The 17625-nt window shown below is 37.2% G+C and overlaps 1 protein-coding gene across 4 annotated transcripts in view; it reads right to left on the reverse strand.

The window, feature by feature from the left end:
• ITSN2 (intersectin 2) overlaps positions 1-17625 on the reverse strand; it is a 160032-nt gene that overhangs the window by 109095 nt on the left and 33312 nt on the right. For all 4 annotated transcript variants that reach the window (XM_068563921.1, XM_068563920.1, XM_068563922.1 and 1 more), the window contains exons 3-5: positions 3874-3966; positions 1753-1816; positions 609-772 (exon numbers count right to left, since the gene is read on the reverse strand). In XM_068563921.1, coding sequence (XP_068420022.1) covers positions 609-772; positions 1753-1816; positions 3874-3966 — 321 coding nt within the window. The remainder of the gene's footprint in view (positions 1-608; positions 773-1752; positions 1817-3873; positions 3967-17625) is intronic.

Here is a 17625-nt window from a genome sequence, read left to right on the forward strand (position 1 = left end):
TTCAGATACACAGAGATATCTAATTGAATGTTCCGTTCCAATGAGTGATTCTCACAAATAATAGGAAAATGGCTAATCAAAATTAATGGAAAACTAGTTCCCTCTGATGAATATGCAAATTAAATAGCACGAAGTCTCTGACTTTTAGCCCTAAATTTAGCTGGCTAATTAACCTTTAAAAAGAAATTTCTACTTATGTATAATTTTAAATTACCCCCCCAAATGAAACCATTTCGAGTTTAAATTGTTCACATTTTTTGTTATGCATACAGAGTATAGAGGAAACTAATTAAGAATAGTATTTAGGATCAGCTATAACTAGCAGGATCATATAATTTATCATCCAACTGGGAATTATGAAAGGGAACACTAACCAGACTAGATGCCAGGACAACAGGCATAATCACAACTGTCCCTGGAAAACTGGGACACATGGACTCCCTAGCTACGACAGCGAACTTAACATTTCTAGTCTCAGACATGGAAGTTAACTTGGAGTCTGGGGACTGTCATTTTATGCCAACAAATCCTTTTCTGATTCTCAAATATTATGCCTAGGAATCAAGTTTAACTATCAAATGCATCTAATTAAATTAATAAACACATACCAAAACGAGCAGAAATTAATGGAGAGAACATAGGAGGTTGTTTCATAATAGGGGGAAGAACCACGGGCAACTGTTGGCCTTGAAGCTTTAGTTTGATGAGTTTCATAGCTATGGAGAACTCTTGTTGATCCATCTTCCCATCCTTGTTCAGGTCTGATAAAGCCCTAAAAGGACAATGAGGGCGGTAGATTGTTTGGTTTGGTTTTGTTTTGATGTATTGAGCTCCCCTGATTTTAAGAGGTCAAAGTCAGTCTTTTATTCAGGATGGAACAGGGCCCTCCCCACAGAACCTGACAGCAGATCAAACTAATGCATCTGCTACTTAGTTTGGAGGGTGGTAGATTGTTATTCAGGGTCAACATTACTTTTGAGGAGGATGATAAAATGGAAACAATGACATAGCATTTACATGTAGATCATCACTTAATTAAATATGTGTGTGTATGTGTATAACAAAAAGCTAAAACCTGTACATTAATATATACTGACCAAAGATAGTATGTAACAAAATACTATCAGTCTATATAGTATCTAGATACCCTTGGGATGAATTCCACCAGTGCAGATGGAAAGAAATTATACAAGAGTATAACCACTGTAAACAATTTATTCATTTGTTCAAATATTTACTGAATGCTTGCTATGTGCCTGGCACTCTGCCAGGCATGGGAATATTCTGAATGGAAAGAAGGATGGAGTAGGGGTTGATGTTTATTGTAAATGCATTAAAAAACCAAAACCTTAGATATTATAAAGAACAATTTCTTTAAGGTAGGAATAAGGGAAGGGTGGGCTAATTTGGGGTTTATAGATGATGAAATAAATGAAACAACTACAAAATAACAGAATGAAGATCAAGACTCTTGCCAAATTGTAAAGAAGTGTTTTTTTTAATAGAAAAACACTTAGAAATTTCCTTTCCTTAGAAATTCTAAGGAAATTAGAAATTTATCCTATAGAACAAAACCCCAATTGATTTTTAGTCATTTACTCAATAAAATTTATTTTCTAAAAAGCTGAAGAAATACTCTTATTAACAACAGACTACAAGTAAAAACAACTTTATGTTAACACTAAGTATTAAAAACACAACAAAGTCAGACTATCAGAAAGTTAAGCTCATCTACAAAAGAAAACATTTTACCATATTTCAGCTAAAACAGGAGCTGGCAGGCCTGACTGTAAGAAAAAGGTACGTGCTTGATCACCTGAAGACAATAAAAACAAAAAAATCAAACAGCATATTAGTAAATGGAATTACTTTGATGCCTCTGAATAAGAATAATGGCCAATAATAACAATGTTATTGATTTATTTTAATTACAATTATTATTATTTTTTATAAATTGATTGATTGATTAGCTGCGTTGGTCTTCGTTGCTGCGCGCGGGCTTTCTGTAGTTGCGGCGAGCGGGGGCTACTCTTCTTTGTGGCGCGCGGGCTTCTCATTGCGGTGGCTTCTCTTATTGTGGAGCACGGGCTCTAGGCGTGCGGGATTCAGTAATTGTGGCACGCAGGCTCAGTAGTTGTGGTGCCCGGGCTTAGGTGCTCCGTGGCATGGGGGATCTTCCCGGACCAGGGCTGGAACCCGTGTCCCCTGCATTGGCAGGCGGATTCTTAACTACTGCACCACCAAGGAAGTCCCTAATTACAATTATTAAAGAAAAATTATTTATATTACTTTAATAAGACTTAGAGGTTTTAAAACAAAAATGTCACAACTGAAGTTATATATGCATTAATCAGTGATGAAAGATTACATTATTCATCTTAGTTTTTCCTCATAATTGGGGTCTTATTTGATAATACACCTATCTAATAAAATTTATAGTTAAAAACACTATTCCCTAGAAGAGTTCTAATTAAAAAAAATACCAGGTTTGGGAAAGATACTCCTCATGGGTGTCTGATATGTCCTATATGTCCTGCTGTGTATGCCAAGAACGTAAGATCCTAATTGCTCTCTACCTGGATCATGTCTCAGAATTGGGTTTGCAGTGAGCAGTCTTGAGGGATGAGGTAATGTTTCCCTCTGGGACAAAGAATAAGCTTGCTTACTGCTTGCTGAAAAATGGTGGGTTCCCAGAAGCCCAGTGTTCCTCTTCTATAACACAACCACTGCATGTGCAGCATCCTTCCGGGCCCTCTGCATGGCCCCTATGTGACTCAGGGGATGAGGGAAATGGACAGAAATATGCTGATGCTCATGCTACCAGCTGTGCCATTAGAAAGAGTGTCCTTGGTCTCTGACTCAGGAATTCTGGGTCTTCTGCCAGCATCCATGAGACAGTAACGGACCAAATTATTACCTTGCAAGTAGGGTAATCAAATCCCAACCCGGATACCAGGTAAGGTAGTTTTTATTACAGAAGTGCAAATAACATTAAACTATAATGTTTAAGAGGATGGACTCCAAAGTCAGACTGAAAGGTTACCAAGCCCAGATCACCACTAACCATCTCTTAGGCAAGTTACAGAACACCTCAAAGTTTCAGTTCTATCATCTTTAAATACAGACAACGACAGGGCAACCTCACAGGCTTGTTGTGAAGGTTAAAGGAGATAGTGCATTTAGTATAGTATCTGAAATACAGTACAGATTTGGTAAATATTAGCCATTATATTTACTACTACTGTAAATAAAGCCCTAAGGTGCTTTAGCATAGAAAAGAAAGTTTCACTTATAGAAAAAAATTTGAAAGACACACCTAAATTAATCCTCTTTTGGTTCTGGGGGACTTCTTGCAAAACAAGGGCTATAGCATCAACAATCAATGCTTATAAAGCCTCTCAAAGACAGAGGACTAAATGTTAGAAAAACAGATTCCAGAGAAAAAAAATTCTAGATTATTTTCAAGAAAATTGATCTGATATATATATTTCTACTAGGTTTTAGTAATACTGATCATTATACTAGTAACTGGCACAACATGTTAAGAACACATTAATAAATCTGCTTAGGGAAAAAAGTCTCAATTACCTTGAGAAATAAATGGAAAACTTTCCAGATACGAGGTTAAAATGTGAAACTGGACAATTAAAGTTTAGGATCAGGAAAAGATCTTCTATTATGCCAAATCCAAAGACAACAAATTAAGATGGTTCCAGGTAAAATAAGAAAGTCACATTTTAAAAAAATTCTAGAATTCTGATTGATATGAATTTTATCATTAAATAATACAAATTGATGGCAGTCAAATTAAAACTAATTATAAGATACTACATGAAAAGGAGCATAATTTACAAATAAAATATAAACACAAACCTGTTATGTAACCTCCTGAAGGTTTGAGGTTATCAAACTGCTTGTCATGCTTAGTCCGTTCTTCAGAGGTAATAGCCCACATGTTTGGCCCTCCTAAAACATAAATGAAAGACAAAGATTTTATAGTGTATACATGAGAATACTTAAATACAATTCCAAAATGTAAACAAGAATCAGAAATATCCATTTAATGACAGTACTTAATACTGAAGTGACACAAAGAGGAAAGCTCTATCATAACCATACATAGCATGGCCCTAAGGCTTTTCACTCACTCACCCAATTAACATCTACTTGAACAATTACTGTGTACAACTCACTGGAAGTGGGCAACAAGCTAAATACTGGAAATGAAAAGATGAATAAAGTATTATTCCCATCCTCAAGGAACTCTTACTCTAGAAGATGACTACCAGCATTTACAATGTTAACCTGTGAAGCATCCTAAGCAGAAATACATACAAAAAGCTGTGCCAGTACTGAGTTAGAAGCCTCAATGATGAGTTAACAGGAAATGTAAGACCGAGGCACAGCCTTGAAGCTTGGCTTTAATTTTGCCATGTGAAGAGGTGGGATAAGGGCATTTCATACAAAAAGGGGGCAGCATGAGAAGTCAAGGCATGTTCAAGACACTGCAACTGCACTGAGTAGACTAATAGCTAAAGCACCACGTGAGTGTGGGAAAGTGGTTAAGAAATAGGTAGGAGGAATTAACTTTAAGGGGTCTTAAATACCATCCTCATCTGACCTTTACCGTGGAAGTTACAGAGTGCCATCTGGTACTTTTTAAAGTAATTTTTCAATTTGAAATACTTTTAGATTTACAGGAAAGTTGCAAAGATAGTACGGAGTTCCTGTATATCCTTCATCCAATATCCACTATGTTAACAATTTACATAACCACAGCATGTTTGTCAAAACACATAAATTAACACTGATATACTACTACTGGCTAAACTAAATACCTCCACCAGCAGAACTAGCTGGTGAACCCCAACACAATTAGACTCTGGGTACTGGAAACAGCACAAATCTTTGTTACTGAGGATTCTGCCAAGTGGAGCCTTTGGCAAAGGGAAACAGCTTCCAGCTGGGTCTGAACGCTTGATCTAGGCAGGCCTAGTGACTCTCTGGCCTGATAGTCCCATTTGGGGGTGGGTCAAACTTAAATTCCACAACTAACAAGGTGAGAAGGACCCCCAAAAGCCTTGCTTGCCAAATGGAAATGGTATACTCAAGAATACAGGACAGCCTTGCCCCAGCGGCATTTTGGCTTTATATGAAAAAGTGGCAGCCAATCCTCTGAGCGGAAACTTTATTCCTACTCCACTGTCCGAAGCAAAGCTGCTGGATCAATGAGGTTCCCTGAAATGCCTCAGCCTGGTTCACTAATGGTTTATAGAAGCTGACAGTGTCCACTGGGCTGCCATGACTGTTCAGCCTCAGAGCTATGCAGAACCAAAAGGAGACACAGTCATTCTCTTCAGTGGGCACAACTCAGATTCTTGGGCTGTTGCCAGTGGCCCAGCTGTTTGGTTTGCCACTTGGAAAATTACAACTGACAGATTAAAGGTAGCCTCTCTGGGGCTGCAAACTGAAAACAAATTTTAATTGCTAATTGAATGGTCTGGGTCACTTATGTAGCTACCCATGGCAAGAGCCCATTCTCTAATTTAGACTGAAATCAGGCTTCTGATTAAGTCTGACTCTGTGTTTCTGATGCAGAGGATACCACTGCATGCCAGACTTAATGATTCCTGTCTGGGAGGTCTCACTGCACAGGACATTGCCCTTTTTTGGCTCTTGGCAGATGGACTACATCAAACTTTTGATCTCCCCCTAGGGCTACTGGTGGTTCCTCAAGCTGTTGACACTTTTTCAGGTTACCAATCAGCCCCCTATGTCCACACTATTGCGGCCCTTGAAAGTAATCTGTGTCATGTTTTTAGCTTTCTGGACTATTTGCACTGACGCTAATGAATCATTTATCAGAAAAGCTGTTCAACAATGCATTGATGATGTCTGACTCTGCTTCCATAACCTCCTCCTGGTTCACCCTACTCCTTAAACTAAGACAGTTTGGCTACTGAATGTGCTGTCCCTAAGAAAGGGATCATCATCGCCTCTTAGCTGGTTGGTGCATCCTCCAGGTGGCAGCTCAGCTAAAAAGGGACCTAGAGGATTCAAAGTTAATTCTGGTTAGGGTTTACAAAAATGTCCCTGTCCCTCTTGCACCTAACACCTCTAGATCACTAGAAAATAGTGAAGTTATACCTACATGGAACACCGAGATCTTTTGGCAGTGGAGAGCAACGAGCAGGCATCTGAAGAGACATACCTTAGACCCCAAGAGGTATGGGAGTGGGAGAAGCATGACCTTTTCTCTTTCAGAACTGGCCCTGGAGTCTTCTTCCCCAAGGAGACTGCGCTGGTGTGGCTCTCCTAAACTGCTGGAAGCACCTTAAAATGTATGTGACTCTGAGTCTGCCATCCCCCACCAGATGGCTTTCACTACCATCTGATCCTCATCCACTCTCAGTCTTAGGCAGGCCATGTGCACCTGAGTCCCAGGGGTATGGATTTCTCTGTTCCTGCCCCTCCACCCTGGGGCATCCAAACTTCTCCTTGTATCTGTGATTGGTCTTGGGAAGCACTTTCCTGCTGCTCCACCAGCAGTAGTAGGAGTAATACCTCTGCTTGGTATTGGTATAGAATCTTAGACACAAGGTTTCCTTACCCAGCTCAGGGGTAGACAGGTTTTTCTTCTACCCTTACTCCAGCAGCAATGTGTCTCTGCCTGTGTCCTTGGGGTGAGGCTTTACTGACCCCCTCTCAGTGGCTCAAGGTTTTTACTTAATAGGAAAAAAAGATGCAAGGAAATGCATGGTACTTCATGTCTGTCCGCCTACAGCTGCCTGCAACTGAGGTGGGGGCTCTTTCTGGTCTCCTGCACAGCCCCCATCTTTCTCATGAGCACCCAGTTAATGCACACAGGAAACAGCTTGTAAGTATAAACTCCCATTGTGTCTATGGCCCCCAGTTATTCCAGACCAACATGCTGGCCCTCACTTGTCTTTCGGTAGTTCATTAAAATTTTATCTTATTTCTGTAACAAATGCCCTACTTAGAGTACTGTTTGCATCCATAAAGTTTGAGGTTAAATTCTGTGGAGAACTGCTCCAACTTCATTGGACTCATAGAAATCCTTCAATTTGCCATCAGTCCCATGTTCCACCCTGCATTCCAGCCCCCTTTACTCAACAGCTCTACTGAAAACATCAGTCCATTTATTTATCAAACATGACTCTCCTATGCCTATGTTGAATCCAATCTAATCTGCTTCAAAATTTCTAGAAACTTTCAAAGTTTCTGGTACACCGATGGTGACGCGATTTCCTAAAGCTACCTTGGATTTTTTTTTTTTTATGTTCTCTTTGATAATTTAAATAGGATCCAGGAAGAGAAAGGCCAATAACATAGAATTAAATCACTATCTTGAAACAAGACTTAGTGTTGAGTTATGAGTGCATATTTCAATAGGAACAACAAAGCAGCTCCAGAGAAGAAGGTGGTATGAGAGGTCTAGAAATATTCTATGAGGCAATTAAGGAACTAAAGATATTAAGCCTGAATAATCAAAGGTTAAAGAAGAAAAAGTAGAAAAAAAATATCCCTTTTAAAAATCGCACCAAAATACAAAAATACCTGACCAAGGAGGTGAAAGACTTATATGCTGAGAACTAAAACACTGATAAAGGAAATTGAAGATGATTCAAAGAAATGGAAAGATACGCCATGTTCTTAGATTGGAAGAATTAACATTGTTAAAATGGCCATACTACCCAAAGCAATCTACAGATTTAATGTGATAGGGATCAAATTACCCATGACATTTTCCACAGAACTAGAACAAATAATCCTAAAATTTACATGGAACCATAAAATACCCAGAATTGCCAAAGCAATCCGGAGGAAAAAGAACAAAGCTGGAGGCATAACCCTCCCAGACTTCAGACAACACTACAAAGCTACAGTAATCAAAACAGTGTGGTATTGGCACAAAAACAGACATATGGATCAATAGAACAGAATAGAGAGCCCAGAAATAGACACACACCTATGGGCAATTAATCTTCGACAAAGGAGGCAAGAATATACAATGGAGAAAAGAAAGTCTCTTCAGCAAGTGGTGCTGGGAAAGCTGGACAGCCGCATATAAATCAATGAAGTTAGAACACACCCTCACACCATACACAAAACTAAACTCCAAATGGCTTAAATACTTAAATATAAGATGACACCATAAAACTCCTAGAAGAGAACATAGGCAAAACATTCTCTGAAATAAATTGTACCAATATTTTCTTAAGTCAGTCTCCCAAGGCAATAGAAGTAAAAGCATAAATAAACAAATGGGACCTAATCAATCTTATAAGCTTTTTTAAAAAACTTTTTATTTTATATTGGAGTATAGTTGATTAACAATGTTGTGTTAGTTTCAGGTGTACAGTACAGAGATTCAGTTATACATATACATGTATCTATTCTTCTGCAAATTCTTTTCTCATTTAGGTTGTTACATAATATTGAGCAGAGTTCCCTGTGCTATACAGTAGGTCCTTGTTGGTTACCCATTTTAAATACGGTAGTGTGTACATGTCAATCCCAAACTCCCTAACCATCCCTCCCTCCCACCAATCCCCCCTGGTAATCATAAGTTTGTCAAACTTACAAGCTTTTGCACAGCAAAGGAAACCATAAACAAAATGAAAAGACAACCTATGGCCTGGGAGAAAATATTTGCAAATGATACGAATGACAAGGGCTTAATTTCCAAAATATACAAACAGCTTATACAATACAGTAATAAAAAATAATCCAATCAAAAAATGGGCAGAAGACCTAAATAAGCATTTCTCCAAAGAAGACATACAGATGGCCAATAGGCACATGAAAAGATGCTCAATACTGCTAATTATTAGGGAAATGCAAATCAAAAACCTACAATGAGATACCACCTCACACTGGTCAGAATGGCCATCATTAAAAAGTCTACAAATAAATGCTGGAGAGGATGTGGAGAAAAGGGAACCCTCCTACACTCTTGATAGGAATGTAAATTAGTGCAGCCACTATGTAAAACAATATGGAGGTTCCTTAAAAAACTGAAAATAGAGTTGCCATTTGATCCAGCAATCCCACTCCTGGGCATATATCCAGATGAAACTATAATCCGAAAAGATACATTCACCCCAATGTTCATAGCAGCACTACTTACAACAGCCAAGACATGGAAGCAACCTAAAGGTCCACTGACAGATGAATGGATAAAGACGATGTGGTATGTATACACAAGGGAATACTACTCAGCCATTAAAAAGAATGAAATAATGCCATTTGCAGCAAGATGGATGGACCTAGAGATGATCATACTAAGTGAAGTAAGTCAGAAAGAGAAAGACAAATACCATATGATATCACTTATATGTGGAATCTAAAATATGACACAAATGAACTTATTTATGAAACAGAAACAGGAAACAAACTTACGGTTACCAAAGGGGAAAGGGGGTGGGAGAGAGATAAATTAGGAGTTCGGGATTAGCAGATACAAACTACTATATATAAAATAAACAACAAGGTCCTACTGTATAGCACAAGGAACTATATTCAATATTCTGTAATAAACCATAATGAAAAAGAATATGTATATGTATAACTGAATCACTTTGTTGTACACCAGAAACTATCACAACATTGTAAATCAACTATACTTCAGTTTAAAAAAAAAGATTAAAGAAGACATGGTAGCAACTGTTAAGTGTTTCTACAAGCTGTTATGCAGAATACGAAGTGGTTATTTGCCTTCCATACATGAATTAGGAAAAGGACCACCATTTTGAAGAAAGTTAGGACTGTATGAAGAGGGAATCAACCCCACCAGCAATTACTCTTCTGTTACCAGAGGTGTTAAAACAGACAATGGTCTACTAAACCTGAAAATGTCTGAGGGTCTCTCAAGCCATGAAAAACAAACAATGATTTTATGCTCCTTTCCATTTGCTCTGAACATGAGACCCAGTCTCAACTCACTACCCCCAAATACATCTTCACTCTCTTCCTTTCATAGCTAAACGGCAGCAGTGGAGCATAAAGGAACACAGTGGAGGCTCTGCTCCTGTGTGCTAACCAGTTTTGTGACTTGAGCAGGTCTTTAAACTTCCTCATCCTTTGTTTCCTTACCTAGGACTTGTTGTAAGAATGGTGTATGTAAAGATGATTTCAAAAGTATAAAGTATGTAGCAGGCAATACTTGACTAGCCAATGTCCTACACCAGAGATATGCAACCCCTGGCTGAATCACCTGGGGAGCTTTAGGAGAAAAAAAGCTATTCCAGCAGACCAAGTAAATCAGGATCTCTGGGGAATGAGGCACAAGCTTCACAATTTTTAAAAAGCTCTCCAGGTGATTCTTTTGTGCAGCCAGGGTGGGGAACCACTGTCCTATACAAACCAGGTTTGCACCTTGCCTCCTCTTCTTTCTATCACTCCGCCGAATATTCTGCTCCACCTCTACCCTTCCAGCCAACTCAGGACAACTAGCAAATAATGCTGTCCAAAGGCAACAACTGGTGGCTGTCAAAGTGAATTACGTGGTCTCTTTCTCCTAAGGATGCCACAGGCATCTTGCAATTACACCCTGTTAAAAGATGAGTTAATCTCATCTTACTTTTTACAGATCTTTTTTTAATCCCCTTTACCCTACTGTTCTCTCAACTCTTGACCATCTCAGAGAAACAACCTTCCCTGTCTTATCATTTGTTTTTAAAGTCCAACAACATTAGCAGAGTAATAGTACTTAGCAGAAGCAGCAACTACTATTTACTATTACTTTATACCAGCAACCATGCTAAGCATATTAATATTACGTTTCATTTTTACAACAGTTCCGTGAACAAGGTTTACACAAGTTACAGACGAAAAAAACAAAGCTAGGGAAGTTAAATAACTGGCCTAACACCAGATAGCTGATTTAATTTTTAGCTAGAATCTTCCTGTACTTTAGAGTATAACTCCAAAGTTTCTGCTCTTAACTATTACACCATATTGCCTCCCTGACTACTTTGATATCTATTTTAGTTTAGTAGTATTATTTTTGTAATTTAAAAATGACAAGCAACAAAATGTAAAGGAGATACATATAAATTGACATTTGAATATAAAAATATGTGTCTCTTTTACATGTCAAAGCAACCAAATTTTCCCTTGGAATAATGTATCTTAAAAAATTTGGGGGGAAATTCCCTGGCGGTCCAGTGGTTAGGACTCCATGCTTCCAGCACAGCGGGCCCAGGTTTGATCCCTGGTGGGGGAACTAAGATCCCGCAAGCCGCGCAGCATGGCCAAAAATAAAAAAATAAAAAAAATTTTTTTGAACACTGATTATATAACAAATATGTAGAAAAATGTTAATCGTGATACTATTATTTACTATTTAACAAGAAAGAAATCTATACAAAACAAAAACCAAGAATAACAAGAATGCTGGTAGTGTATCCCTATCGCAGAAAAGTAAATTCTTACAAACGCCATGTACATAACATCCTCTTTCTCATCCCGTGACATATGTTCCCTTTACTTGGATTGCCATTCATATCACCGTCTTCCATTTCAAACTTTCTCTTTCAAGGTCCAGGGCAGGTGTCACTTTCTCCAGGAGGTCCCTGACACCTGCAGGTCAAATTAATTGCTTCCTCCTCTAGATTCTCAAGAGACTTTTCCATGCTTCTACAGAGCACTTAAAAAGGTTCTGTAATTGTTTTCTATCCATCTGTTCTACCAGACTATGAGCCCTTGGAGGACAAGAGCTTTGTATGTTTATCTTTCTATGCTCGGAACTGGCAGAGTACCCAGCACAAACACTTAAAAATGATCGAGGAATAAATGTCTGAAAAAATTAGAGGGAGTAGAGAAAAAGCAGAGAGGCAAGATCAGGGCTTGGGGAAAGACAAGAGTCATTTACAAATCTTTCTGTTGTCTATCCTTCACATATAGTTATATCAGCTCTCTGTGGAGGTCTTTAAAGCTATATATTCAACATGGCTAATAATCATCTATACTTTATTTCTGATTACCTTTTCAGTTTACTCAGCTTCTACCAATAAGAAACCAAATATGTTTAGGTATGTAAACTCACACATATTTGCTGACTATAGTCCATAAAAATCTGCCTTACAAAGTTGTTTCCAGGAATGCATATCACTGAAATACAGGTGCCCACTATAATTTTAAACACTAGGTGGATTTAATATTTCTTAGCCTTAAATGACTGGATTTAAAAAAAAAATCTATAAACATCCTCTCTTAAAGACAAGATTTAAGATTAGAGTTAAAAATAAAGAAACAGGGAATTTCCTCACAGTCCAGTGGTTAGGACTTGGTGCTTTCACTGCGGTGGCCCAGGTTCAATCCCTGGTAGGGGAACTAAGATCCCATAAGCCTTGCATTGGGGGTGGGGTTGGTGGGGTGGTGGGGGAGGAAGGGAGGGAGGGAGGAAGGAAAGAACAGATGTACTGAAGAACTAAAGACCTAAAATAGCTAAACCTACACACTTTTTAAATAAATACCATACACATGGTAAAAAAACCCTACTTTATTAGTTTATCATAAAATAAATAAATTAACCAATCATGATTCCTGTGACTAGGAAGGCAAGTAGTGTGGCTACAGAACTGATGTAATACTGTATGACTTTGGAAAAATGATGCTGATGATAAAAAAATAATGACCACAACAAAAAGGATTATAAAGATGGAAGCAACTCACCTTTATTGAGCCCTATCGGTCAGGGACTTCAAATACAGTAACTCACTGACTGCCACCACTACCTTATACATAAGGTACTACACTATTACCCCCATTTTACAGATGAGGAAACCAAAACTCATCGTGGTAAAGTAACTTGCTCAAGGTCACACAACTAACAAGTGGCAGAACTGAGATTAGAACCTAGGTAGCCTGAACTCTCTACACTACACTGTCTCCCAATGTACATAGATAAGATGTTCACACTCTCTGTACCTTGATTGCCACCTCTATAAACAAGAGTATTACCTAACTCCTCAGGGTTGTTGTAAAGATTACACATAATACGTAATATATCCACACTAAAAAACACTAAATATCATTTTTCATCTATTAGACTGACAAAATAACTAGCTAACATTTAACAAAACTTACCATGTGTCAGGTACTTTTCTAAGAGTTTTACACGTATTGTTTCTATTAAGTCTCACAAGAATTCTATCAGGTAACTATTATTACTATCACTGTTTTTCAGAGGAGAAAACAGAGGCATGGTGAGATTAAATAATTTGTCCAAGGTAACAAAGTCAGCAAATGTTAAAGGCAGGATTAGAATCCATGCAGGCTTAATTAAGGGTCTTAATCTGCACCTTGATGATAATTAAAAAGAAACAGACCTACAAATATGTTGTCAGTTGATTTCAACAAAAATATCAAGATAATTCACTGGGGAAAGAATAGTCTTTTCAACAAATTGTGCTTAAAGAACTGGACATCCATATTAGAAAAAAAAGAATCTCAAACTTGTACCATATACAAAAATTAACTCTAAATGGATCATATCTAATGTACATGTAAGGGCTAAATTATGAAACTTCCTGAAGAAAGCAAAGAAGAAAATCTCTGTGACTTTGGTTAAGGCAAGACTTTTTAGGACACAAATGGCACAAACCATTAAAAATTTTTCGATAAATTGAACTTCATCAAAATCTAAAACCTCTGCTCTCATAAAGACAGTGTTAAGAAAATGAAAAGACAAGCTACAGACTAGGAGGAAATATCTGCAAAACATATGTGATAAAGGACATATATGCAGCATATCTAAAGAACTACAGGTTCAACTCAATAAGAAGACAATACCTGCTTTTAAAAATGGGCAAAAGATCTGAATAGACACATCAAAGATACACAGATGGCAGATAAGCATATGACAAGATGTTCAATGACACTGATCATCAGGGAAGTGAATACAAAAACCACAATAAGATATCACTACATGCCTATTAGAATGTCTGGAATTAAAAAAATAAAAATGCTGGCAAAGATGCTGGGCAACCAAAACTCTCACACATTGCTGGTGGGAAGGCAAAGAGATAATTTGGAAAAGTCTGGCAACTTCTTATGAAGTTACCATAATAACACCCCAACAATAACCCTTGGGGATTTACTCAAGAGAAATAAAGACCTATTTCCAGATAAAAATCTGTCATCTGATGGTTATAGCAGGTTTAGACATTATGTCTAAAGTTCCAAAACCTGGAAGTAACCCAAATGCCTTTTGCAGATGAATGGGTAAACAAATTGTGGTACACATTTATACAATGGAATACTACTTGGCAAGAAAGAGAAAGATATACGCAACGCCATGGATGAATCACAAAAGTATTCTGTTAAGTGAAAGAAGCCACAAAGATACAAAAGGCTTCCTATTGTGTATTTCATTTATATAATATTCTGGAAAGACAAAACTATAGAGGCAGAAATCTGATCAGTGGTTGACAGTGGCTAAGGGTAAGGTGAAGGGACAAAGGGAAATTTTAGGTGATGGAAATGTTCCATATCCCAATTTACATGGCTATATACATTTGTCAAAACTCATCAAACTGTATTAAAAAGAGGTGAATTATATCTCAATAAACCCAACTTAAAACAAAAATATAAAGCATCTAACACATGCCTGTCACATGGAGAGTGCTAAATAAATTAGTTTCCTTACTCAACCCAATCCCAGGGAACAACATAATTAAGGAGAAGGCAGAGCATTAAAATATTTCTCAGGCTCTTCTTGTGATAAAGGTACTCTTGCCAGAAAATACTGAAAGTGAGGCTTTTTAGTCAGAAACCTTACGACTATTTTAAGTCTGAACAGTCTGGTTGGGGAAGCTTGAGCTGCTCTAACATACATCATCCCCAGGCAGTGACAGACTGCTATCCTAAGACTACAGAGAAGTCTGTTGCAGCAGAAGGGAATCTGTGTCAATCCTTATCACATTATAACACTTTGTTATATACTACTATCTCCTCACCCTTCTTTGGGTACCTGTTTTTGCAGTGGCCAACTCACCCTATCTGATAATGCTTAGTGCTTAGTTCTTCATGACTCCGACCAGGAACCTTGACACCTTCATATATTGTACATTCTTTCAACAAACATTTATAGGGCACCAATGTGTGTAAGGACGAGTGGTACAAAGATAAAATGAACCCCTTAAATAAGCTCAGAGACTTTCTAATATTTAAGGGACACCACCAGCCAAGAAAGTCACACACAACAATCATGATTAAATATTATCATGATTAATGTTACTAACAGAATAAAAATGTTCTAAGTCATATGAGAAGGAATAATTTTTAAGTAGTATTCAAATAGTCTTCAAATCTGAACACTTCCGCAAAAATGACCATATTAAAACATGTTATTAACGCACTAGAATTTTACAGAAAGGAAAAGTCACATAGAAATAAGAAAACTATGAAATATATGTAATTCAAAGCCAACTTAAAAATAGTTGATCCAATTCTAGCTTATTTAGAATATATACTAACAGAACCTTTTAAAGAGCCAACAGTCTATTATTTTGAACTTCAAGTAAAATATATCCTAAGGTTAATCTACATTTATTCATAAGTCTTATAGAAAGGAAGGAAAACCTAAGTTTTGGGGTTGATGTTTTCAATATTTCCTTAAAAATCTAAAATCTTTTACATTGTCTGATGATCACTTTAGAAATCTATTACAATTCTATCCACTGCCCCTCAATTCATCACTAAATTGAAAATGTGGTATTTTCATAAAGATTTCTGTTGCTTAGTCTCATCTACTGGCTCTGTCAAATATGTTCTTATTGTCTATGTAGCAGGAAAAATACACGTTTACAGAACATCCACGGTATGCTAGATCCCATGCAGTAAGTAGTGTCATCCCTGTTTTACATATATAGATATACATACATATGCATATGTTCATACACACACACAAATAAGTTCCACATGTTTAAGCTGCATAGCTGGGTAGTGGCACAGCAGTATTCTAACACATAATTCTGAACATACATGATTCAGAAAGGTTATATCCCACTTGTATGCTATAAAAATTAAATGATATCAGAAATAGTCTTCACTGGTACATTTCTCCAATTCAAAGTAATAGTCAAATGATATATGTTGACCCAGTACTAACTTAAATCTCTAAAACACAACTGGAATACTGGTGTAGATAGAACTAAAGTCTCAACTGTAGGGACCTGAGTAATAAATGCTTGGGTTGTTATATATGCAGTACAACACTACAGCTGATTCTACAGGTCCAACGCTCAACAAAAATTTCTTAATTACACAGTTGAAAACAGTAACGAGCTCTAAAATTCTAAAAAGGTAATAAAGCTCTAAAATTAAAAATGGTATTTTTTTCCTCCTAAAGCCACTAGCTGTTCCTTTTCTCTCCTTCTCCCTTCTCTCTTCCACATTTTAGACAAAGCCACTGTCATGGACTTCAGCACTTCATACTCACATAACCAGTCTTTAGTACCTCCATAATTTTGACTGAAACAAGCCACATTACACTCCAATATCAACTGGTAGCAACATGTATCTGAAGTGGCCTCTTGCCTATCACCTTATGGCTCATATATCATGCCCTCTGTATTTAAAATTTCATTAAATTTTTGAAAAGCAGAAAGCAAACCTACCATGATTAAGGAAGGCTTTGGCAAGGATGATTCTGCTGCTGCAGAAGACACCAGAAGTAAAAATCACAAGTGGTTAAAAATACAATGCAATGATCTTTTTTAGTTCTGTTAAGGAGATGGGAGGTGAAGCAAACAGACTAAGAAAAGAATATCTGTTCAACAGAGCTTTCTGAGATGTATCTGCATTGTCCAATACAGTAGTCACTAGCCATACATGGATTTGAGCACTTGAAATGTGGCTGTGTGACTGAGGAACTGAATTTTTTATTTTACTTAACTCTTATTAATTTAAATTTAATTTTTATTAATCTAAATATAAATTTAAATAGCCACATGTAGCTAATGGTTACTATATTAGACAACACAGCTCTAAGAGCCAAAAAAGTCTAAAACGTCTGTGGTTAGTCTCAGAATGATAAAGTAGACATGGCAAAATTTGAAGACTGTGTCAGAAGTATTTAGACAAATAGCTTGGTGTAGGAGGAGCACTTAGAGACAAGTTCCAATGGTACTGGGCATGAAAAAATTTTAACCCAATCAATAACTGAGAATTTATTAAAGGAGCACACACTGCTTTTGAAGGTTCTGTGCTATACATGGATGCTTATTTCAAAAAGATCTTAAACCCTGAATTGGACTTAAATTAGATATATACAAGATTATCTTCAATCTTCAGCTACTTTATAAACTAAGTAGGAGGATAAGTACCTCCTAAGTACTAGAGTCTGCATTAGCTGTCAATTCCTCAGAAGTTTAAAAAAACTGACAATTATGCAGCCTGTGGAAGGAAAACCACATTCACAGAAAGATAGACAAGATGAAAAGGCAGAGGACTTTGTACCACATGAAGGAACAAGATAAAACCCCAGAAAAATAAATAAATGAAGTGGAGATAGGCAACCTTCCAGAAAAAGATTTCAGAATAACGATAGTGAAGATGATCCAGGACCTCGGAAAAAGAATGGAGGCAAAGATCGAG

Source organism: Eschrichtius robustus, chromosome 15 (genome assembly GCF_028021215.1).
Source record: "Eschrichtius robustus isolate mEscRob2 chromosome 15, mEscRob2.pri, whole genome shotgun sequence".
NCBI classification, from domain to species: Eukaryota; Metazoa; Chordata; class Mammalia; order Artiodactyla; family Eschrichtiidae; genus Eschrichtius; species Eschrichtius robustus.